The sequence below is a fragment of the Penicilliopsis zonata genome, assembly GCF_001890105.1.
Source record: "Penicilliopsis zonata CBS 506.65 unplaced genomic scaffold ASPZOscaffold_19, whole genome shotgun sequence".
NCBI lineage: Eukaryota > Fungi > Ascomycota > Eurotiomycetes > Eurotiales > Aspergillaceae > Penicilliopsis > Penicilliopsis zonata.
The window spans coordinates 117949-139842 of NW_019208927.1; the positions used below are offsets into that span (position 1 = coordinate 117949).

General features: G+C 52.5%; 9 protein-coding genes across 9 annotated transcripts; 4 read left to right on the forward strand and 5 right to left on the reverse strand.

Moving 5' to 3' along the window:
• Window positions 1-1228: 1228 nt before the first annotated feature.
• On the forward strand, window positions 1229-2438 carry ASPZODRAFT_19453 (hypothetical protein; the record flags this gene model as incomplete). Its single annotated transcript, XM_022727404.1, has 3 exons — window positions 1229-1339; window positions 1402-1499; window positions 1565-2438. 3 exons carry the CDS (start codon window positions 1229-1231, stop codon window positions 2436-2438), a joined length of 1083 nt encoding a protein of 360 aa, XP_022577877.1.
• A 1238-nt stretch (window positions 2439-3676) lies between these two features.
• ASPZODRAFT_161596 (hypothetical protein) lies at window positions 3677-5083 on the forward strand (the record flags this gene model as incomplete). Its single annotated transcript, XM_022726526.1, has 3 exons — window positions 3677-3687; window positions 3782-4267; window positions 4313-5083. The coding sequence occupies 3 exons, from the start codon at window positions 3677-3679 to the stop codon at window positions 4812-4814; spliced, it is 999 nt and encodes a 332-aa protein (XP_022577878.1). The 3' UTR covers window positions 4815-5083.
• Window positions 5084-5496: 413 nt separating this feature from the next.
• On the reverse strand, window positions 5497-7296 carry ASPZODRAFT_161597 (hypothetical protein). The gene is made up of 5 exons (XM_022726528.1): window positions 6942-7296; window positions 6830-6878; window positions 6742-6758; window positions 6250-6684; window positions 5497-6198 (listed from the first exon to the last, which is right to left on the reverse strand). The coding sequence occupies exons 1-5, from the start codon at window positions 6985-6987 to the stop codon at window positions 5825-5827; spliced, it is 921 nt and encodes a 306-aa protein (XP_022577879.1). The 5' UTR covers window positions 6988-7296; the 3' UTR covers window positions 5497-5824.
• A 1871-nt stretch (window positions 7297-9167) lies between these two features.
• Window positions 9168-11217, forward strand: ASPZODRAFT_74526 (hypothetical protein; the record flags this gene model as incomplete). The annotated part of the gene is made up of 4 exons (XM_022729973.1): window positions 9168-9281; window positions 9339-9777; window positions 9842-10753; window positions 10850-11217. 4 exons carry the CDS (start codon window positions 9168-9170, stop codon window positions 11215-11217), a joined length of 1833 nt encoding a protein of 610 aa, XP_022577880.1.
• A 157-nt stretch (window positions 11218-11374) lies between these two features.
• On the reverse strand, window positions 11375-12316 carry ASPZODRAFT_29571 (hypothetical protein; the record flags this gene model as incomplete). Its single annotated transcript, XM_022728188.1, has 1 exon — window positions 11375-12316. A coding segment is annotated over one exon (942 nt), but the record flags the coding sequence as incomplete, so codon positions are not given.
• A 432-nt stretch (window positions 12317-12748) lies between these two features.
• Window positions 12749-13429, forward strand: ASPZODRAFT_74422 (hypothetical protein; the record flags this gene model as incomplete). The annotated part of the gene is made up of 1 exon (XM_022729966.1): window positions 12749-13429. One exon carries the CDS (start codon window positions 12749-12751, stop codon window positions 13427-13429), a length of 681 nt encoding a protein of 226 aa, XP_022577882.1.
• Window positions 13430-13498: 69 nt separating this feature from the next.
• ASPZODRAFT_19459 (hypothetical protein) lies at window positions 13499-14783 on the reverse strand (the record flags this gene model as incomplete). The annotated part of the gene is made up of 2 exons (XM_022727405.1): window positions 13499-14418; window positions 14480-14783. 2 exons carry the CDS (start codon window positions 14781-14783, stop codon window positions 13499-13501), a joined length of 1224 nt encoding a protein of 407 aa, XP_022577883.1.
• A 506-nt stretch (window positions 14784-15289) lies between these two features.
• Window positions 15290-18381, reverse strand: ASPZODRAFT_136220 (hypothetical protein). The gene is made up of 4 exons (XM_022724013.1): window positions 18035-18381; window positions 17018-17858; window positions 16714-16925; window positions 15290-16646 (listed from the first exon to the last, which is right to left on the reverse strand). The coding sequence occupies exons 1-4, from the start codon at window positions 18167-18169 to the stop codon at window positions 15333-15335; spliced, it is 2502 nt and encodes an 833-aa protein (XP_022577884.1). The 5' UTR covers window positions 18170-18381; the 3' UTR covers window positions 15290-15332.
• A 1159-nt stretch (window positions 18382-19540) lies between these two features.
• ASPZODRAFT_146089 (hypothetical protein) lies at window positions 19541-21692 on the reverse strand (the record flags this gene model as incomplete). The annotated part of the gene is made up of 2 exons (XM_022725141.1): window positions 19541-20975; window positions 21046-21692. 2 exons carry the CDS (start codon window positions 21690-21692, stop codon window positions 19541-19543), a joined length of 2082 nt encoding a protein of 693 aa, XP_022577885.1.
• Between the last annotated feature and the right edge of the window lie 202 nt (window positions 21693-21894).

The following is a 21894-nucleotide window of genomic DNA, read 5'->3' on the forward strand; positions in this document are numbered from 1 at the left end:
AAAAACCAGGACCGAGCGCGGCTTTTGGGGTCCGGTATCTGGATACTCGGCTGGTTACAAACGATCGAACGGTACAGTACGGTACGGTTCTCTACCTACTACAGCATCTACTGTACCAAGGTAGGTACCTAGTTACTGTAGAAACTTCTACAGTAACTCTACAGTAACTAATAGTTGCGTATCTAAGAACTCTAATAACTACCTACCTAGGTATGTAATAAGTATTGATAATAGGGATTCAATTCTATTCTTCGACTCGGAATCCGGATATAGCGGAATTGCGGATTTATAAGCGGATAGAGCCGAGAATTGTCTCCGGTACGCTCACTGTAAATTACATTACGGCCCGTCAATTTGTCACTGGAGCTATTCTTACTCAGCCAACCGTCATACTAGTTTCATAGTCCTCCGTAGTAAGTAAGTACCTCCTACTCAGCACTAATGTTAGGTAGTTATTACTCTACTCCTGCTTATGAGTAGCCCCTGTACATGATTACTCTGCAGTTTCCTCCTGATTACTGTAGTTTACCCTGGGCTACCAGTTACTTTACCTACTTTACCTACGATACTGAGTCCAGGCCCTGTTTGCTAGCGTGGAACCTTGTCATTGTTCTTTTCGCTTCGGATTCTCCATGGAGCTCCAAGAGAGGAGGGGGGGGGAGGGAATTGGTTCCACCCTCGATATTGAACCAAGAAAAATAAGAAAAATAAGAAAAAAAGAAAAAAAGAAAAGAAAAAAAAAAAAAAAAGCTCGGCCCTGTGATCAGCATGCTCCGATCAGATCGTGCTGAACCGGGTGTCGTCAATCATACGGAGTTGAAAGCGTGTCCACTGTCGAATAGTTAGTAGGTAGTAGGTAGCTACTAAAGCCAGCGCTCGCCCACCATGATTTCATCTCCCTCTAACTTTGGATGCGCGGAAGCTCCAGTGTCACTTTACGGTTCTAGACTGGGTTGCAACCTCAGGCCATCATCGTCATCATCCTGTTTATGTTACCTTGGCTTGCTCTACGTACCTGCTTACCTGCTTACCTTGTTACCTTCTTACCTTACTTTCTCTTACTTTCTTACCTTGCCTATCCACGGTGCTTCGAGAGCTTAACCGTCGCCCGGTGTTCATTATTATATCACCCCCAGGTTGACTCTTAAAACAAAAAGATTTCGTTTGCATTTGTGCATATACCTCTTATACTATATAACTACTTCTACTCCTACCTCTACTTCTGAACATGGCGGCGCGCCAGTCATCACCCACGTCAGAACATTCCTCCCATTCGGATAACAATGTCCGCAAACGGGTCTGCAAGGCCTGTGACCGGTGTCGATTGAAGAAATCAAAAGTGAGGCGGTCTTTACATGGCTAGAAGGGAAGATTCATATTTGCTAAAAATGCCCTTCTCAGTGCGACGGAGCCAACCCGTGTGGTCGGTGTCGAGCAGACAATGCGATTTGCGTTTTTGGAGAGCGGAAAAAGGCCCACGACAAGGTGTACCCTAAGGGGTGAGTTTCTTTTTATATGATTATAACTATCAACTTAATGGTAAACCTGGACGCTGACGATTAAGGTATGTGGAAATGCTGGAGCAACAACAAGTATGGCTGGTCAACGGTCTGCAAGAACTATACCGACGCGCTCAAGAAGGAGAAGGCTGGCTGGGCGATCCCTTACCGTGCGAGCCCAACGGCCACCCGCTCACCCACGACCTGTTGACCCGGCTCGGCGCGTTGGATCTGACCAAGGGGGAGCACTTTGAAGAGAATACGGAGCTCATGCAGCGCGACCTGTGGCGACATAGCGCCGGCACGATGCAACGACAGGAATCCTCCGACGGCGGCAGCTCTGACAGCGCCCAGTCGCCCATCACTGCTCCGAATTGTTCATTTTCCTCCTTTCAACAGCCGCAGTACCAGCAACAACAACACCAACAACACCAACAACAAGCGCAGCGACATCTCCCCCCGACACCACCAGAGTATAGTCCACTGACGCGCGCCCAGCCGTTGATCATCCCTACCTCACCCGTCTGCTCGTCGTCACCGATGATCAAGATCGAGCAGCAGCAGCAGCAGCAGCAGCAGCAGCAGCAGCAGCAGCAGCAGCAGCAGCAGCAGCCCCTGCTACCCGCACAGCTGTCCTCCCTGTCGGCGGGGGGTGTGGTGAACCCGATCGCCCTGCAGGGCGGCCCGCAGGCGTGGCCCCCCGCACATCAACATTTCACCGGCGGCTTCGACGAGATGGATCTCATGGGCCCTGACTTTAACACAACGGGTGGTCCCCTCTCCTTTGATGAGCCGCCCATGTCGTCCTCCCCGCTGTTCGGCCGTAACCTGTCCATCAGCTGTATGGGCGGCGTGGGGTCCTACATGGACAGCAAGGCGGATTTTGACGATTTCAACCAGTTCTTTAATCCCAACCCGCCGGAAATTACGTCTATCTAGTCGACCCCCCCCCCTCTCTCTCTCCACTCATTCTTCGTTCTTTCTTTTCTCTCTTTTTTTCTTTCTTTTTTCCTTCGTTTAATGACACACATGTATACTTACATGTCGATCGTTGTACAGTGATGATTGTCGAAAGGAGTTCTGGCTGGTTGATTAACGGGACGGGTAATTGGAGCGTTGGATTTACAGAGTACGGAGTATGAATGATTAAAGCTATTCTATGTTCTATTCTATTTTCTATTCTATTTTCTATTCTATTTTCTATTCTATCATTCTATTACATTTTCTATTTTATTATTCTCATAGTCTGTTTACCAAGACGCCATGACTAAACAGATCAGATTAATTTAGTGGGATTTGCTCTACGGAATCCATCCTTGTCCGATATCTCCGAAGTATGTCCGTCCCTCACGGAGGACGGAGGAGTTGGATACACCAAGGACTAAAGTCAGGTTTTGTCCTGTAGTATTACTAGATTGAGTCAATAAGTAAATCCTACCAAGTGTATTGTCAATAGTATATAACTACATCGTTACTATGATTGTGTACTAGGTACACTGTACAGTACATGTGGAGAAACCGATCTTTTGTCGGAGCATTCTACGATGTTGGTAGTACGGAGCAACTAGTAGTTTATAGTGATGCCGATCTTCCGATATGCGGCAATTTACCTATCTGGGTTGTCTTGTTTAGGAAGGAAGTCATCTACACTCACCATCATTACTATACTAAAGTACCTAAGAAGTATATACTATACTATACTATATACTATATACTGGTATACTATACTATATACTATAGTCAATAGGTACTCTGTACTCTCCTATACTCTGAACAGGTCAACGGAAGTTCGCCCTCCGTAGGCACCGACTCCGTTCGGCTCGGAGGCGAGAAGCGCGCCGAGATTGACGGACACGGACGACATTTCGTACGCTGCTTACTAAGAATTGCATTAATACATAGTTACCTTAGGTACCTAGTACCTAGTCCTGTTACAGAACTAGATACTATAGGTACCTTTACCATACAATTCTCAGTAATTGTTATGATATACTCTACTAATATTCTTCTACTACTCTACTACTACTCTACTACTAATATTCTACTACTCTACTACTAATATTCTACTTATTCTACTAATATTCTACTACTCTACTACTCTACTACTCTACTAATACTCAACCTCTACAGGCTGAATGACTTAGCCTATATCAATATAGCCGGCGGGCTCTTCCGCAATGACTGCGGGGTGATTTAAACCCACTGGAGTCTCAATAGCTACATTCATTTACAATCTCATACAATTTCATTAGAATTTCAACTATCTTTCTCGTTCTTCTCAGAATGTCTATTTCATTCCTCCCTCTCGGAGGCATCATCCAAGAGTTTCGCGTCGGAGAGCAGAACATCGTGCTCGGGTTCCCCACCCAAGAGCTCTACGAGCAACACAACACCGCTCACTTTGGCGAAACCATCGGCCGCGTCGCCAACCGCATCAAGAACGGGGTGATTGCCAACCTCAACGGACGCGAATATACCCTCGCGCAGAACAATGGGCCCAACTCGCTGCACGGCGGGGTAAAAGGGTGGGGGAAGTGCGTGTTCGACGGTCCCTTGTCCGTCAAGCGTCACGACAAAGATGCCCTCCTCTTCACCCTCCGCAGCCAGGACGGCGACCAGGGGTTTCCTGGTACCCTTGAGCTGAGGGTGTGGTATACCATTACTACCGAGGCAGACACCGTCACCAAGACCGTCCTTGAAGCCGAGTACGAGGTGGAATTTGTCGGTGATGAATGTGAAGAGACGGTCGTCAACATCACCAACCATAGGTAATTTGAATTCATTTCCATTCCCATTCGTTAGCTAAGTGGCAGTTACTTCAATTTGACCGGCGACCCCGATCTAAGCGGCACCATCGCCCAGCTGTCGACAGACAATTATCTCCCTGTCGACGAGACGGGAATCCCGCACGGCTCGATCGCCCCCTTCCCACACAAGGTGACCTCCCCCTTCACGCTGGGCGACTCGGCGCCCTCCATCGACGACTGTTTCGTCATGGAGACAGACCCTACCGCCGTCCCCAAGGATACGCGCCCGCTCCCGCTGAAGCTCCTCGCGGCCTTCCACCACCCCAAGAACGGCATCCATCTCGAGGTCCACAGCACCGAGCCCGCCTTCCAGTTCTACACGGGCAAATACATCAATGTCCCTGCTGTCGCGGGGCTGCCCGCGCGAGAACCCGGATCTGGCTTCTGCGTCGAACCCAGTCGGTACGTCAACGCAATCAACGAGCCTGAATGGCGGGACATGATGCTGCTTCGTAGGGGGGAGGTTTTTGCTTGTCGCAATGTATACAAGGCTTGGATTAATATATAAGGCTGGGTAGCAATAAATGCACTACTCATCTTAGTCAAAACTACTCCTACACTACCTTGGTACTACAGCTAGTACAGTAATCGTCTGATTGAGGGATTTATTATTAAGAGTTATCTGGTCGGAGGATCCGCGGAGGATATGCGCAGGATGGTCATTACTATGTATTGTATTTACGCGGTATATGTAATACGTGTATCGTATGCTCACCTCGCATAGACTTCGCCTGACTGGTGTATTGACTACTATATACTATCTTAGTAACTACTATTACTATTACTATCTTAGTAACTACTTTATACTACTAGATGATCGAAAGAATATACTTACAATGTACTCCGTATGGACTCTACTTCCGTTCCGACGAGTAAACTCCGCTTCCGCCACTAATTACCGTTAGATGCAGGTGGACTACCTGGGTAGTTTACTAGTTCACTTCGGACGGGGTTTATGTTCCATAAGTAAGGTAAGGTGGGACAGTTCAGTTCACTATGCAGATACGAGATCTGCATAAGGGATACGAGATACGAGTACGGTGTACGCTCTCTACGTAGTAGGTACTCTATAGAGTGTTTATTGTTAATTGTCTGACTCGGCATCTGCATGCGGACTCCGCATATCTGGAGTAATATAATAATAGAATAAGAACTCTAAGTAGATACACAAGATACGAGTACGAATAAGGGGCCGTGATAAGGCTGGTGGCTGTAGTTGAGTGTAAACGGAGTACCGTAGCTTTGGCAAGACTGAAAGATACGAAACTTATCCTAGGCTACTAATTGAATTCATTAACACTCAAGAGAAGGACAGTATGTAGAGGAAGGAACAGTAAGGAAGGTGTAGTATAACACATAAGAGAGAGAGAGAGAGAGAGAGAAAGCATCAACATTACTGTACAGAAGGAAAACAGGTAAGAGGCACATAAGGGGTATATGGAAGCATTGAATGACAAGACAAGACAGAAGGAAAAGAGGAAAACCGGTCGTGTCTACTTCTCTGCATGAATCCCGGCCTCACCAACAGATAAGTCGTTTCCACACGCTTGTCCGTGCTGAGGGCCCGGCATCCCTCTCGTGCGGCGACGGCGGCGCCTGCGCCTGCGTGCCTCCTGCAGGCTGCTTCTGCTTTTCCTTGGGCTCGTCTTCTGCCGAGTTGAAGACTGCCGAGTCTTCTGCTGTGGTGGTACTGACCCGGCTGGCGCGCTTGAGTAGACCCTTGCCCAGACCGAGGAACCGGCTTTGGCGTGCGTTGGCCTCCTTGGCCGATTTTTCCTCCACGGCGAGCCCCGTCGTCTGCACCCCGGTAGATCCGGTCTTGCGCGCATTATTCCCGGATGGAGATTGGTCGTAATATTCGCGGCGGGCCTCGACGACGCGACGAACAAGCACTGACAACGTTAGAAAAAAAAAAGAAGAGGAAGAAGAAGAGAAGAGCATACAGGCAAATGTTTCTTCGATATTGACCATTTCTCTGGCGCTCGTCTCCATGAAGCCACAGCCATTCTTGCGCGCATATTCGAGTCCTTCCCGCGCGGAGATGACACGAGCATCTTTCAAATCACATTTGTTGCCTGCCACGATCTTGACCGGGGGCGGCATCCCGACATCAACGCCCTTGGCGCTGGCCCCGAGCTGTTTGCGCAGACGGCTGTTATCCTCCAGTCGCTGCTCGGCCTCGAGCCCGATCATGTCGACAAAGTAGTCCAGCGCAGTCAGGCTGTCTGCGCTGGTGATGTCGTACACGAGTAGAAAAGCATCTGACTTCAGATTCGAAGCAGCCCATAGTCCCCGGTATTCCTCCTGGCCAGCAGTGTCGGTAATGGAAAGAAAGTATGGGAGTCCGTCAATCGTCCGGGTTACGGAATAAGAGTCCTCTATTGGCTGTCAGAATACACAACGCATCACGTTATTATTATGATTATTATTTTTACCGATTGTAGGATCATATCTAATGAATTAGCGACGCCTTATTTTTGTTTCTTTTCTAAAAGGGGGGGGGGGGGGGGAAATCTAGCATACTCGTGTATCCATTGACTGCGGACCAACCGAAGAGTAATCGAAGATTTACCTAGACGCATCGAAGACAATCAGCAATAGAATTGAGATCTTCAACAGCAAGCAAATGACATACCACATCCACCATCCCCGCAGATGGTGATCGAGATCTTGTCCGACATGAGGGCGGGTCGATTTTCGCAGGCTCGGAGATCAGGGGGTGTCGCGCGGGGAATGTAGGCAGCGAGAGACACACATACAAGACAAGAAGCGAGCGGGTGAACGAGTGAGCGAGTGAGCGAGTGAAAGGGAGAGAGAGAGAGGGAGGGAGAAACGAGCGTCTCGACCAGGCTGAAGAATGAAGGGGCAGTTCGAAGCACTCGAGGCGACAAGGGGGCCACGGGCAGCAAGGAATAAGGACTCGGCTGGTGGAGCAACACGACACGGCTGAAGGAGTGACAATTAAAGAGAAAAAAGCAAACAAAGCAAGCAAGACTAAGGAAAGGACCTGCAAAGGCAGAATAAGAGTGGTTAGAGAGGAAGAGATCGCAGACGACAACAACTAATTGTGGTGGAATATTGGCATGTCGGGAAATTTCCGCTGTCTTAAGATCGACTAGTTAAGGACTAGGATTATTACTACAGAGTACAGAGTACAGAGTACTGCAGAGTATATTGATAGCTTTAATTCTTAAGAGTTGATTATGTAGAACTGATTGATAGAAAAGTAGAGATTTACCTACCTTTATACTAATCAGTGTTATACTCAATAACTGCAGTTGATACACAATATGTAGTGTTGACGAGTAATGAGGGATTCGCTACCTCAACAATAAAGAATAGAAGAATTTGGAATAACAACATCTCTACTACATAATGCCTATCATATTTTTTTTTTTTTCTTAAAAAAGAAAAGAAAAGAAAAGAAACAATGGACCGTTGAAAGACAGGTGATTTATTGTCTTATCCAGGACTATCTAAAAGTACCGCTGACTCAGCATATCCCCAAATATTGACCTGTCCAACGCTGCCTCCAACCCAGCATTCAACGACTGGAGAGGTCTTCTCTCGCCTTCGCATTACTCCATGGTGCTCACTGTGAGCTGCCCATCGAACCACTCCTGCCGCCAGTTTCCAGCACTGCCTGTTGGGAGTCTCACCGAGGCCGCCGTTTGCTGTCTGTCGACTATGTCCTCCACGACCCGAACCCCCCCCTCCTCCCAGACGAAGCGCACAACCCGCTCCGGTACGACGCTTGATTGATTTTTCGCCTCCGGGAGTAATTCTCGCCGCCCTCTGGTGAAGAGCTGTTCGTGTCGCCTGCTGCTCCCCTTGCCCACCATGGCCCGCCGGGACATGCGCGACTACGATGCCTACTATCTCGAGTCGTATCCGATGGCTGAGCCGAGTGCGCCACTGGACGACACCTACGCCGTCGCTGCTGGCTCGTCGTTTGGGAGAGATGCCTCGCTGCTGGATGCTTCTTCATCCATCGAAGGTGTCTATCTCGACGATCCGATACGGTTTCATCGTTCGCTAGACAATCTCAGCGCCGACGATGACGACTCCGACGGACCCCCCGCCACCCTCTCGCTGTCTGGTACTATGGGCGATGCCCGCCAGTATGCCCTGGCAGCACCTTCACGAGGATCGAACGCCATGATGGCCAACTCTACGGCCGTTATCGTTCCCTCCCACCATGATTTACAGATGCACGGGTTTCGTCACCCGATGGATGCAATCCAGATGGACAGCCGGATGGCAAATCCCATGTACTCCGCCTATGACCACCTGTCCGCGTCCGGGGCCGCCATCCCCATGTCCGCCGTGCCTAGTAATCCGTACATCTTCTACGACTCATCGCCGAACCTCGATAGGAATATGAACCCGGGAGTCACGGTGGAAGTCCAGCACATGAGTATGAGCCGCATGACGGCATACCCTGCGCTCAACCCGCAAATGCAGATGCATAACGCCTTTGCGTCATCGCAGCAGCAGCAACAACAACAACAGCAGCAGCAGCAACAGCAGCAAGAGCATAATCATCATCAACATCATCATCATCATCACCATCATCATAATGTCAATGTGGAAATGTCGGGGGCCAACAAGCACGCCATGGCCGCAGAGCCGTCGGAGAGGTCGCAGGTGGGAAATGTCCCAACAACTCGCTCGCAACCTCTTATCGTACCATCAAGCACGCCTGCGGACTCACGGCGGGTGTCTCAGCCCAAGGCTATCCGACCAAAAAGACCGACAACGACGATGACGACACCGGTGACAGCACCGACTCGAGGTAAGTAGGAAAACCAAAAAGATGATAAGACCCGAGCCGTCTTCTTCTTTTCTTTTTCTAAAACACATGGTGGATGGTATAGGCGATTCTTCCTCACGATCGAGATTGCCCTCGTCCAACGAGACGTCTTCCTTTTCCAACATTTATTCTAGCAGTGGTTTTGATATCATGGGCGTTTTGGTATTTGACATGTCTGCTGTTTGCTAGACATCTTTCAAACATTAACATGCTATCTAGGCTCAAGTCGCTACCAGGTCGAATCCGAAAATCCATATCGGGGCTGTCGACTTATCATGTGCCTTTGTTCTGTGCGATATTACCAAGGATGACCATCCCATCGTGTACGTTTCAGATGCTTTCGAACGTTTAACGGGCTACACCAAAGATGAAATCGTCGGCCGAAACTGCCGCTTCCTGCAGGGGCCAGACGGCCAAGTGCCAGCCGGAACTAGGCGGAAATTCGTCGACGACCACACAGCGTTCCGCCTGAGGAATACGATCACCGAGCGAAGCGAAATCCAGGCCAGCCTGATTAACTACCGCAAGGGCGGCCAGCCGTTTATGAATCTCATCACCATGATCCCGATTCGCGGGAATGACAACGAGTACCAGTTTTATGTGGGCTTCCAGGTGGACTTGGTCGAGAAACCTGACGCAGTCACCCGGCGGAATCCTGGTATGTGAGACCATGACCTGTTTTCACCCGTTTATCTGCAATCCTCTTGCTAAGAAACGATTAGATGGCACATATGTGATCAACTACCAGCGCGAGCAGCTTCCATCGTACGTCGTCCCGACGGCAGATATCTACCGAGTGAACCCGGATCTGAACGTGCACTTCCGCCCTGAGGAGGTGTCGGCCATCCTCAACACGGTTGGGGTGGCTGGGTCGGAGCTGCCGCGGCATTATATGGACCGCATCCTTGTGGAAAACTCGGACGACCTCATCCACGTGTTGTCCTTTGACACTGAGTTTCTCTATCTGTCGCCGTCCTGTCCGCGGATCCTCGAGTACGAGGTGCACGAGCTGGTGAACAAGACGCTCTCGACCATCTGCCACCCAAGCGACATTGGCCCCGTGGTCCGCGAGCTAAAGGCCAGCACCACCACGGCCCCGATCAGCTTCGTGTATCGTGTCCGCAAGAAGAACAGTGGCTACACGTGGTTTGAGAGTCATGGGTCCTGGCACATCGAGCCAAACCGCGGCAGACGATACCTGGTGCTGGCCGGCCGCGAGCGGCCCGTCTACTGCCTCGACCGGGTTGCCGCCGTTGGCGGCCAGCGGATCGAGGAAAACGACCTGTGGGCCAAGATCTCCCTGTCAGGCATGATCCTCTTCATCTCCTCCAAGGCCCGCCCTGTCCTGGGCCGCCAACCTGATGACCTGGTTGGCAAGAGTTTCCAGGATCTGATCAATGTCGAGTCCGTTCCGGAGATGATGCAGGCGCTGGAGACGTGCCGAAGCAGGCGCCAGGCCTGCTTCTCCCATGAGATGCAGCATCGGAAAGGCCACTCGCTCCGCGCGCAGACCACATTCTACCCCGGCGACGCAGACCAAGGCGCTAAACCCATATTTCTCGTCGCTCATGTTCGGCTGATCAAATCTAACGCACCGAATGTGCCTGCCGCTGCAGCAGAGTCCACCACCGCAGGTAACAATGAAGCAGATAATAATAATAATAATACTACTCCTACTCCCACTACAACAACCTCGCTAGCACTCGTACCAGTCAGCCAGCCGATACAAGACTCCTCGTCGTCCTCAACCGCGGTTCCCGATACCGGCAACGCAGCAGCATCAAGTCTACAATCGCTCCTCCCGCTCGACGAAGCTACCATATTCGCCGAGCTGAAGCCCACCCGGGGATCCAGCTGGCAAGCCGAGCTGCGCGGCCTGGAGAAGAAGAACAAAGCCCTGGCGGACGAGCTGCACTTCCTGCTCAACCAGCGACGCAAACGGAAGCGCAAGAAGGCCTCGCTGCTCGTGGAGAAGAGCTGCGTCATGTGCAGCACGCGCAATACGCCCGAATGGCGCCGTGGGCCGTCCGGGAACCGCGATCTGTGTAACTCGTGTGGATTGCGTTGGGCGAAGCAGGTCCGTGGGCAAGGGGGTTGAAGTCTAGAAAGTCTGGAAAATGTCGGATATCCCAAATATTAGCGTAAATAGTTGATCGCTTACAAAGTAGCGATTCAATAACTACAGATATAGTGCAGACTGCAGTATATAAACAATTCATATCAGAAAATGTATAGGTATAGTACAATTACAAGGTAGACTTCTTCAACCACCTCTCCAACCACCTTCTCTCCTCCCTTTCAGCAAGGGCACCCTCCGCTTCCGCCGCGACACCTACGCCGCCGCGTTCTTCGACAGCGATACGTACCTCCTGGGCGGTCATGCCTTCTACCCCACCAGCCTGGCGGATAAGCCGATCGTCGAGAGCGAGGTACTGAGCGTAGCGGCGCAAGCGATGACGGACAAACAGCTGCGAAGGGGAGAAGGAAGAAGAACGATGCGAGCCGACAAGGCCGAAGACGGAGGCCGCGCAGAGGACCTCCGGCCCCGACGCGGCGGCGATCCAAGCTTCATCGACGAACCGGCGGGCAAGGAGATCCAGCTCCTGCTCCGATCCTGGACCGGGGGGTGTCACCGAGCCGGCAGTGCGGGCCTGATGGTCTGCGAGGGCGGCACGTTTGCGCTCCCCTCGCTGGCGGGTGGTTTTGGCTACCTGGCGGGGAATCCGGCAGGTGAATGGGGTGATGGCGTCGCCGAGGGCGAGGACGATCAGCGGGGTGAACTCGCCGCACACGATGAGGACCAGCGTGAAGGGGATCATGCGGCGCATGTCGTGCGCCGCGCGACGGACGAGTTGGAAGTCTGCCCGGCTAATCTTTACGGACTCTGGCGAGGAGTGAGGAGACGTCGGAGGGAAGACGGGGAGTCCTAGGCTGCGGCGCTGGGGGAGCGACGCCCGGTAGTTCTGGTACACGTTCTTCAACCCGGTCTTGTAGAAGGTATAGTATGCTCGACCGAGAGCGACGTAACGCTTCAGCTTATCTGCCGGGGGAGCTGACGAAGCCACTGGTTCTGGCAGGGCTAGCTCGGCCGGTAATGTGCTTGACGGGGGATTGACATTGCTGACGGAGAAAGACGACGACGACGATGATGATGACGGCGATGAGAGTTGGGATTTTGATCGAAGGGATGTGGATGGTGGCCGTGTCTGCTGCTGTCTGTAGCACGTAGCAGACAGGTGCCTGCGAAAGTCAGACTTTGGTATGAAGCCCTCGAGGGCTACCGCGAGTCGAGTCGGCGAAGAAGCGAAGGCGTTGGTATATGAACGAGCGAAGACGGCGCAGCGGCCGTGAAGAGCAGAAGACATTTTATCTAGCGCATTAACATTAAACCTAGAGATTAGAAAAGAATTAGAAAACAACTGGGAACGGAGCACCAGAAACCAGGGGAAGAGCGTGAAGTGAAATTAAGAATTGCATCCTCAGGCAGAACTATGCCTCAGGCTTAGTAAGGCACCAAGGCACCAAGGCACCCATTGAGTCATAGAATTATTCAAATCAGGACATCTTCTCGACAAGAATCTCGAGTCCCTACAAGATGTGTTATTATCCCTTCATCTACATTTGTCTCAATGTCTATCGACTTCTCATTCCCCACTGCCCTTGTGCTCATTGACAACCAAGCGGCCTTCTCCCATCCAACGCACTGGGGCACGCAGCGCTCCAACCCGCAGTATGAAGCCAACCTGCAAGCCCTGCTGGAGGCCTTCCGCAAAGCCATAAAAACAACGCCAGCAACATCCTCCGCACGGCTTGAGGTTATTCACGTTTTCCACTCGTCTCTATCCGAGACCAGCCCGCTGCACCCAGCACATCCAGAGCAAGGGATCCGTCCACTGGACTTTGCGGTACCAGCGCCAGACGGCTCCGAGGCCGTCTTCTGGAAGCACGTCAACTCCTCCTTCATTGGGACGGGGCTCGAGGCGCACCTCCGCGAGCGGGGGATCCGCCAGGTCGTCTTCGCGGGGCTGACCACCGACCATTGCGTGTCGACGACGGTGCGCATGGCGGCCAATCTGGGCGTTGTGGACCGGTTCACGGAACCGGTGCAGGTGCGCCCAGATGGGACGCATAACAGCCGGGAAGTAGTCGTTGACCAGGGCCGGGTGGTTCTCGTGGCAGACGCGACGGCCACATGGGCCAAAGACGGGATCGACGCCGAGACGATACATGCGGTCTCCGTGGCGAGCTTGCGGGGGGAGTTTGCAGATGTGTTGGGTACCGAGGAGATTGTCAAGGCATTGAACTATTAGCAGCTAGACAGGTCTTCAATCTTTCCCAAGTCTGCTTGAGTAGTACCTAGTTTATGCAAGCATACTATCCTAAAGAAGGTCCACCGAAACAGCGACAATGCTCTCGGAAAGAAAGCCCGTGACGAAAAGCCATGCCTGACGACCATCCACTGCTCCTGCTCTGGGAACAAGCACCGCCGTAGCTGCCGAGCGAATGGTGGACCCATCGTCTTCGAAGATCAGATGCTTGTCCCAGCCTGCATCTCCTCGCCGCAGATACCACACCATCACGGGCTCCGTGGCGGAAGGGTCCCTGCTTGAGCGTGCGAGATCGACCGACCGACTCAGGCCTGCTAGGATGTATCCGCTTGCATTTGTCCCGTATGGATCGCGATAGTACGTCGGGTTATCGATGCTCGAGTCCATGCGTATGCTTTCGACAAGGCGGATCCGTACGCCTGTCGTACTGGTTTCTGGTTTCTCAAGAACTGCCCGGTAAAAGACACCCCCGCCTGAATCAGAGACCAATACTTCCTCATCGCCCGCTCCATGGCCCAGCCCGTTGTTGTTGTGTAAACCCCTCAAAGCTTCCGTGGCGCGGATCCCACCCGTAGCGTCGAGAGAATGCATCTCCTCGATCTGGACGTGGATGATGTTCGTCCACCGACAGGCCGTCACCACGTCCTCAACTGTTCGCATCGCTCCGTCACGATAGAAATGATCGTTCGTCACCAGGAAGGACGAAGGGGTCCACGCATAGATATCGTTGGGTGTCGTGATGGACTCGTGCCGCATCGAGCGCACATGTCGCACCCTCGTCGTCCCGAGAACATGATGGAACAGCTCGATCTGCGAGCTCGCCTTGGGAATCCCCTCCTCCGTCTCTGCGTTCGCCTGATGGTTGACCGCAAAGATATACACCGCCTCTTCCCTGTCTGGGTCGGCAATCACATCTATCCCATGAGTCGAGAACGGGCCGGAGAAGTTCTCAAACTCCAGCCGGGTAGATTCTTTAGACTATCACGAACCAGTAAGAAGAAAATAAAAAAAAAAGGGGGGTAAAGAAAATACTCGCCTCCGGCTCGATGACGTGAATCGACCCCCGCGCAGTGAGCGGTTCATCAAAGATCGCCAGCGGGGGAAACCACTTGAACCGCGTCGTCTTGATATCCTCGCACGCCGTGAACAGCAGATTCGCAGGCTCGTAGAAGTGCAGGTCTTCGCAGTGCACTGTGTCTGCGATTCTCACGAGGTTGGAGACTGCTGCGCGGCGTGGATGCCTGAATACCCCGGCAACGGTCAATCGATGATGTATGGGGATGCAGGCTGTTGCGAGCACAAGGGCAACTATAGCCAGGCTTGTTACGCTTTTCATTGTGAGAAGCTTCAGCATGGATAGATGAGACAAGTTGAGAAAGTTCTGAGTAAAGTGGTGCGAGGCAGATCAAGTCTACATTGGTACAGTTGTATCACATGCCATGGTAGAGAATGCCGAACCAAGGTAAATAACCAACTACCTAGGTAGAGAGAACGATAGAGGAAGTTTTATATTACCTCCTCGACATGGATAGATAATACGAACAAATTGATTGATTAAGAGTCCCCAAAATAGACATGAGCATAAAGAGACAGGAACAGATAATAAGAACCAGAGAGAAACATTGCTTGGGAAATAGATTTCTGGTGTTAAGCACAAGATGCGTAAAAGAAAAAGAAAAAATGATAATACCCTACTGTCGTTGAACCTGCATCGACAAGAGAGCTCGACCGACACTGGGACGATGGAAACCGCTTGTTGTTACCGACTCTCTCAGTCCCTGCTTGTCGACACACTTTTTCTCGTCCCCCAATCTTTGCTTTATTTTTTTTATTTTTTTTTTTTTCACAATGGTCTTGATCGCCGTGCCAGGGATGACAGGGTTACTTATTGCGCCTGCCGAGCATCCAGGAATTCATGGTCACTGGCATCGAGGATGTCGTACTCTTCGTCCGTCAAGAAGCCAGCATCGGTATCATCGTCTTCAAGTGTCAGGCTTTCGACGTCTTCGAGGACATCCCGCTCCGAGGCGTTGGACAGAGACGGGGCAGGGGGGGCGGCAGTCATGGCTTCGTGCGTACTGGTGACAGGGGACTCTTTATCCAACGTGGGGAAGATCATCGTGCTTCCACTCTGCTCGGAAGACTCATCGGCATTGGAGGAGGCTTCCTCAGGCTTAGCCTCGGGCGCCGTGGTATCCTCCTCCTCTTCCTCCCGCACCTGAACGTCGCACCACAATCGGTGACCGAACGGAGTGCCATTGGGGAGCTTCATACGCCAATAGGAAATGGCCGCACCTTGGCGACTGGGGGTCCGGAGGGTCACGGTGAAGTCTGCAGACATACCGGGAGCGATAGCACCGGGCAGCTTGTTGCTTTGCATCGCCGCGTTGATAGAATCAACACTCGATGGGTGGTTGGTGTCGACATTGAACATTGAGTCTCCACCAACAAAGCGGACATCGCTGCCAGCAGGCCACGAAAGAGGGCCCGGGTTGTACAGGGTCCACGTTTGTTCGAAGACATGGTCCGGTGGCATCTTGGTGCCATCCTCGACAGTGTCACGGATATAGAAGGCCTGGTAATCAGTGTCCCGGGGGGGAAGAGACACAGCAGACTTCGTCTCTTCAACTGCAGGAGTAGGTTCCACAGCCAACTCCAGCTGCTCTTCAGGTTGGGGGGTCTCTTCTTCTTCTTCTTCTTCCTCTTTTACTTCCTCCTCCACCTGCTTCTCAACAATCGTGGCCGAGTGGCCGACAAGCTCAATCGGGGCACTAGCCTGGGTGGACGCGGACTTCTGGACACGGTCTCCCAGATTCATGGCGGCCCCATTGCGAGGGTTGACATCGAGGGTGTCGACGGTTACGTTTCGCACGGGAGTCTTGAACTTGATCAGGGGATGTGTGCGGTTGTGAGTGTTGGTGGGCAGCGCCTCGCAGCTGGCGCAGAAATCGGTGTCGTTGCACACGGCGCACTTATAACGCACACCGGTGATATAGCCGGCGGAGGGCTTGCTCTTGCAGAGAGGACCATCACAGAAAACACCGTAGTGAACTTCATGGTGATGGGCCGGTTCCGCGATAGCATCATAGATCGGCACAAACCGGTGAAGTGGGTGACTCTCGGAAGCAGTCAACACGCACTCTGCGCAATAGTCCCAGTCCGGGCACGCCAGACATTTGTGGCGGACACCAATGATACGCTAGGTAGGAGATTTTAGCCTGAGTTCAATTGTCCCATAGTGAAAAATAGTAAAAAAAAAAGCTCACCTTGTCACAGCCATCACAGATGGCTGCATGCTGGTGGTGGCGTCCCGGGGCACAGCGAGACTTGACCAGACTCTTGAGACAGAATTTACGGTCACGAAGAAGCGTGAAGGTATGGGCGGGATGGTGGCCATGTGCATCCCTGAGCAAGCAGGTCATGCATAGATCATAGTCTTCACAGTCACTGCAAGTGACCATCTTGGCCTCCTCAAACTCTGTGTGGAAATAAGTCAGATTAAAAAAAAAACATCATCATCATCATCATCATCATCAACCTTGGTGCGGATCTTAATATAAGGATGCTTACCTTTGAGACACGTGTTGCAGATACGAGCCTCCGCATTCGCAGTGGAGGCGGACGTATCGGATGGAGTCTCCGGTGTCTTCTCTGGAGCCTCCTCGGGGAGGGGAGGATCGGTGGGCTTGACCGCCTCTTCGTTGGCAGAGACCTTACGAGGGGGAACAGTCTCGGTGACACTGTTGGTGATCGTGCCGTCTTTGACAAATCGCTTGATCAACCAATGATCGGGACCCTGGCAATATATGCCTGCCTCAACGCACTGCAGGCACAGGTCGTAGTCGCCGTCCTCGCACTTGCTGCAGTGATAGTGTTCGTTAGGAATGGACCGACCGCAGTTGTTGCACTCGATGCAGAATACTCCGGCAGACGAAGAATGAGAGGGCACCTGACAGCCGAGGTCATTCTGGCTGTAGACAAAGTCTCTGTAGCGAGACGGGGTAGACGCCGAGTCCTCGACGGTCCACTGGGCGGTCTCGCCGGTCAAGCTGGCAGCACCGACGTCCATGACCACCTCGGGGACCATGCCGGCAGAAGGTGTGGAAGCCTCCTCGGTTTCCACTGTGGGGAGCGGAGCGCTCAAAACGGTATCGAGATAGCTCGGGCGGGGGGAGTCGGTCTGCTCACCCGCACTCTCTAGCACCGGAGACGGGGCTGCTGCCTCGGTGGGTTCTGAGGCAACGACGTCGACAACCTTAATTCGAAGCTTCAATTTGGCCTTGGCCGCCCGGTAAAGTTGTTTGTAAACCGCGAGGTTCTCGCTGTCCAGCTGGATGTAGGAAGCGGCGCTGTCGGAATAGCGTTCAAGGATGACGTTTTCATCCGCCGGAATGCCGAGAAGCTGGCGGAGCTATTCCCACCGTCAGATTAGCTGTTCAATGCGAGACAATGAATCGAATTAAATGACAGTCAACAAATAACATGCAACATCGGCCAATTTAAACCGTAGGGGAACACATGTCATGGTACACAAGGGTTGCACCTAAAAGGAGAGAGCCCCCGGTCGGACCTAGAGTGGAGACATACCTTCTCGGGGAAGACACGAGCCCCCAGATCCCTCAGAGGGAGCTTGAAGCGTCGAGTGCTGTCATTGTAGAGCACCTTGATGGTGATTATAGTATCTGGCCCAACGGGAGTTGTCTTGGGGCTGTAGGACGCCATGGCTGTTGATGGGGGGGGCGAAGAGAGCTGGGGAACAGGGGCGAGGCAACCGCGTAGAGAGAGAGAGGGAGTAAGTAGTAAGACGGCTGAGAGAGATAAGGGAAGATGGGAATGAGCACACCGCCGAACCACAACCGGAGTCGATAACCGACACCAAGAGAAAAGGATCAGCAAGCAGTCGTAGTGATGGGTAGATGGATAGATGGAGATGACGGAAGGGTGGGAAAAGAAAGGGAGGATGGAAAGAGAAGGAGGAGGAGGAGGAGGAGGGGAGGAGGATGAGGTCGCAGGCCCGTGGGACGAGGCAGGGCGATTGACTGCCTGCTGAGAGCCTGTGAGGTCAACCATGGTCATCTGCATCCGGCAAGGGCGGTGAGGCGGAGGGTGGGTGCTGATTGGCTGCCTTGCCTTGAACGGAAGCTGCCTGGTCCTCAAGTTGCCATTCCGGGTTAGCGGTCCCGTGACCATCGTATCCCCGTATACTGCAGTATTACGAGTACAGTGCAGTAGGTAGAAAGTACTTAGGAAGTTACTACATAAGAGGTACCTAGGTAGGTATAGCTATAGCTACTAATAGGTACTCGGTAATTACCTCGACCAATTTCATTACATAGCATGAGTGCTCATGAAATGGAATCATTCAACTACTTTTAGTTTACCTCGCATGCACACCTCACAAACCACGCTGCTAGTCGAAAGAAGGGCGAGGAACAGCCAAACGAAAATCATCAACCAGGAATAAACCACGACAAAGTTGGGAGACAGGGGGAAAAGATGGGGGGAGGGAGAAGGGATGAAGTTTGCACCGCGAAGGCCTCTTCAAGGTCCGTAGAGATCGACGAGTATCATCATCATCATCATCAGGAGTCAGAACAAGCATGGCTGAACATCAATCAGAATGAGGGTAGATCCCAGTCGAATACGCGGCACCTGCAGGAATTGCAGGATGACAATAGATGAAGAGGATGACGACCGCTAAAAGGCATCGAGAAAAAAGAAAGAAAGAAGCAAAGAAAAGTTGAGAAAAAAAAAGTAAAAGGAAAGGAAAAGAATCAGAAAGGGAAGGAGGGAGAAGCGAAAGGAAAAAAAAAGAAGTAAAGAAAAAAGAAAAAAGAAAAGGGGCCTGATCTAATAGCAGACAAGACGAAAAGCACAAAGAAGACAAATAGAAAAGGCAAGGCTTCAAATCAAAGTGGATAGCATGAGTATCGGATGAAGGTAAAAGAGAAAAAACTGCCATAGATGGCGAAATCGTAAATCTCGGCAAGCGTAATGCACAAACACAGGGAGATTCGAAAAGATGAAGAGCAGAACAGGGAATGGAATGGATGAAAGAAAAGCGAAAACCAATAAATAGGGGTAGATGATCATCTACTGAGCCGAGTAAAAGACACCCTGCGGTTGAGGATAATAGTAGGTAGTCCCAGGAGGTGTCATCATGCCACCCATACCGACAACTCCGCCGGGTCCCGAGGCAGACATGGTGAAGGACGGGTTGCCGTACATCTGAGAAGCATCATAATAATAGACAGTGCCGCCAGCCTCGTGTGCCACCGTGCCGGCCTGCGAAGCCTGCTCGGCGGGCGGTGGACCAGGCACCACATACGGCACCTGCTGGCCCGGAGGTGCAAATGGGGGGGGGACAGAGGCTCCCGGACCGGCAGCCGTATGGGTATAGGGCGAGTATTCAGTGCCGGGCAGGGGGTAATACATCGAACCAGAAGGGAAGGAAGGCGGATAGAATCCCTGAGGCTGCTGGAAACCGTAGGGTTGAAACGGCTGGGCGTGGACAGCTCGGTCGGGAATATGCGACAGAGGCGTCACGGAAACCTGGCTAGAAGGAGGCCCCTGCAGCGAAGCAGGTGCGTCATGACCATAGACTGGGCCGTTGACAGACATCGGGACTTGTTGGTGGAACGGCTGTTCCTGTTGAGGCTGCGGGGGGTTGAACCCCAGATTTGCCGGAGTCTCGATGTCAGCAACAGACACGGCCTTCTGGGGGCGAGGTTGGTGCATGGGAATCATCGCGGGGCGGCTTTCCCGATAGGGTGGGTATTGTGGTTGGGGTTGAGCGAATGGGACAGGGGCGGCAGCAGGAAGTGGAGGCGGGATTCCTGCCACAACAGGCGCATTGACCGGGCCTGGGGGTACAATGCCTCCAAGGGGTCTGGGGGGTGGAAGACGGACGACTGGTTTGCCATTCTCCGTCGTGACCACGGTTTGCCTGGACATGACCGAGCCCGCCGGCGAAGGGAATCCCTCCTGAGGCGTGGGCATGCCCAGCGACGATCTCCGACTCATGGTGACGCTGGCTGAGTAGGCACTGTTCGCGTAGAAACTCGAGCGCCGTCCGCTATAGAAGCCACCACGTCCCCGGCCACGGAATCCCTGCTGGTTGGGACGCAATGCCCGAGGGATGAAGATGAACGAACGTTCGGTTGAAGGATAGATATACCTGGGCTGTTGGCCAGGCAAGGAAATCCGAACCGGTTTGTCTCGCCGTAAAGGTGGCCGATGCTGGGGCAGACGGGTGTATTGTCTTTTAGGAACGGCAGGGAAGGGAATAGGGTTGGCCATGCCTGGCAGGGAAACCACAACAGGCACATTTCCAATCAACACCGTTGTGGAAAATGAGCGGTTGGGAGGTGAAGAACGAGGAGCGGTCGGGACGGGCTTGGAGAGACCGGAGAGGGAGCCGGTAGAAGACACGACGGGAGACTTGGAAGGAAATCGGTCGTCCCCAGCAACGGTGTCATGAAGGTCATGAGTCCACTGTCCTTCACTAGCATCTGATTTGGGTGGATTCCTGTCCCTAGTGTTAGCAATCCCGCCAGTTTCTCCCCAAAGAGGCCTTCCTGGAAAATGAGGTGACATACTTTCGTACGTTCCCGTCAACGATGAGTCCGTATGGTCTTGTCTTTGACTTGTTGAACGGTCGGTGGCCGTTGGAGCCAGGGTCCGTTGAACGTTTGTCGTGTAGAAAGAAGCTTCCTCGCGTTGGCACAAAGGCTGGATTTTCATCCCGCTCCTTGACGTATTTCTCATTTTCGCGGCGCTTCTTTTCCGCAAATGTCTCACGCTTGGGTTCTGCAGAAGCAGTCTGTCGGTCAGACCCTTCCAGCTCGTCATAATGCACCTCGGCCGTATCACTCGTGTGTTCAGAAATCTTTAACCCATTCATCATCGTCTCGGTATCCGATATGGCTTGTGTGGAAGGCCCCTTCTTTGCGGGGACAGCCTTATTGTCGCCCTGTTGGGCCGTGTCCCGCACTCCTGCATGGGCTGTGCCATTGTTCTTGTAGCCCGCTTGGCCGGAACCAGGAGCAGCTTCATCTTCGCTCCCGTTGCTGACTTCTCCATCCGCATCGTCATCGTCATCGTCTTCGTCCTGGTGGGTTCCGACCGATCCTTCACTCAGTGAGTCATCCTCCAGTTCTCCATTCACCGAGCCCTCATCTTCGCCTTCTTCGTCCCTTCGCTTCCGCCGGCTGGCGCCAATGTTTCGTCGATGGGAGGGAGCCATTTGATCCAAAATCGGAGAGAAGCTGACACAGGAACGCCTAGTTTTGACGCTTCCCGACTTTGGGGGGTTGGGAGGACTGGTGCGAGGCACCGACAATAATCAACCTGCCGCGGGCGTACAAACTGCTTGCAAGGATTGGAGGCGGAAAAACGGCGACCCTCGAGGAAAACAAGCGGATAGCGACACTTTCCCGCTCTGGCCA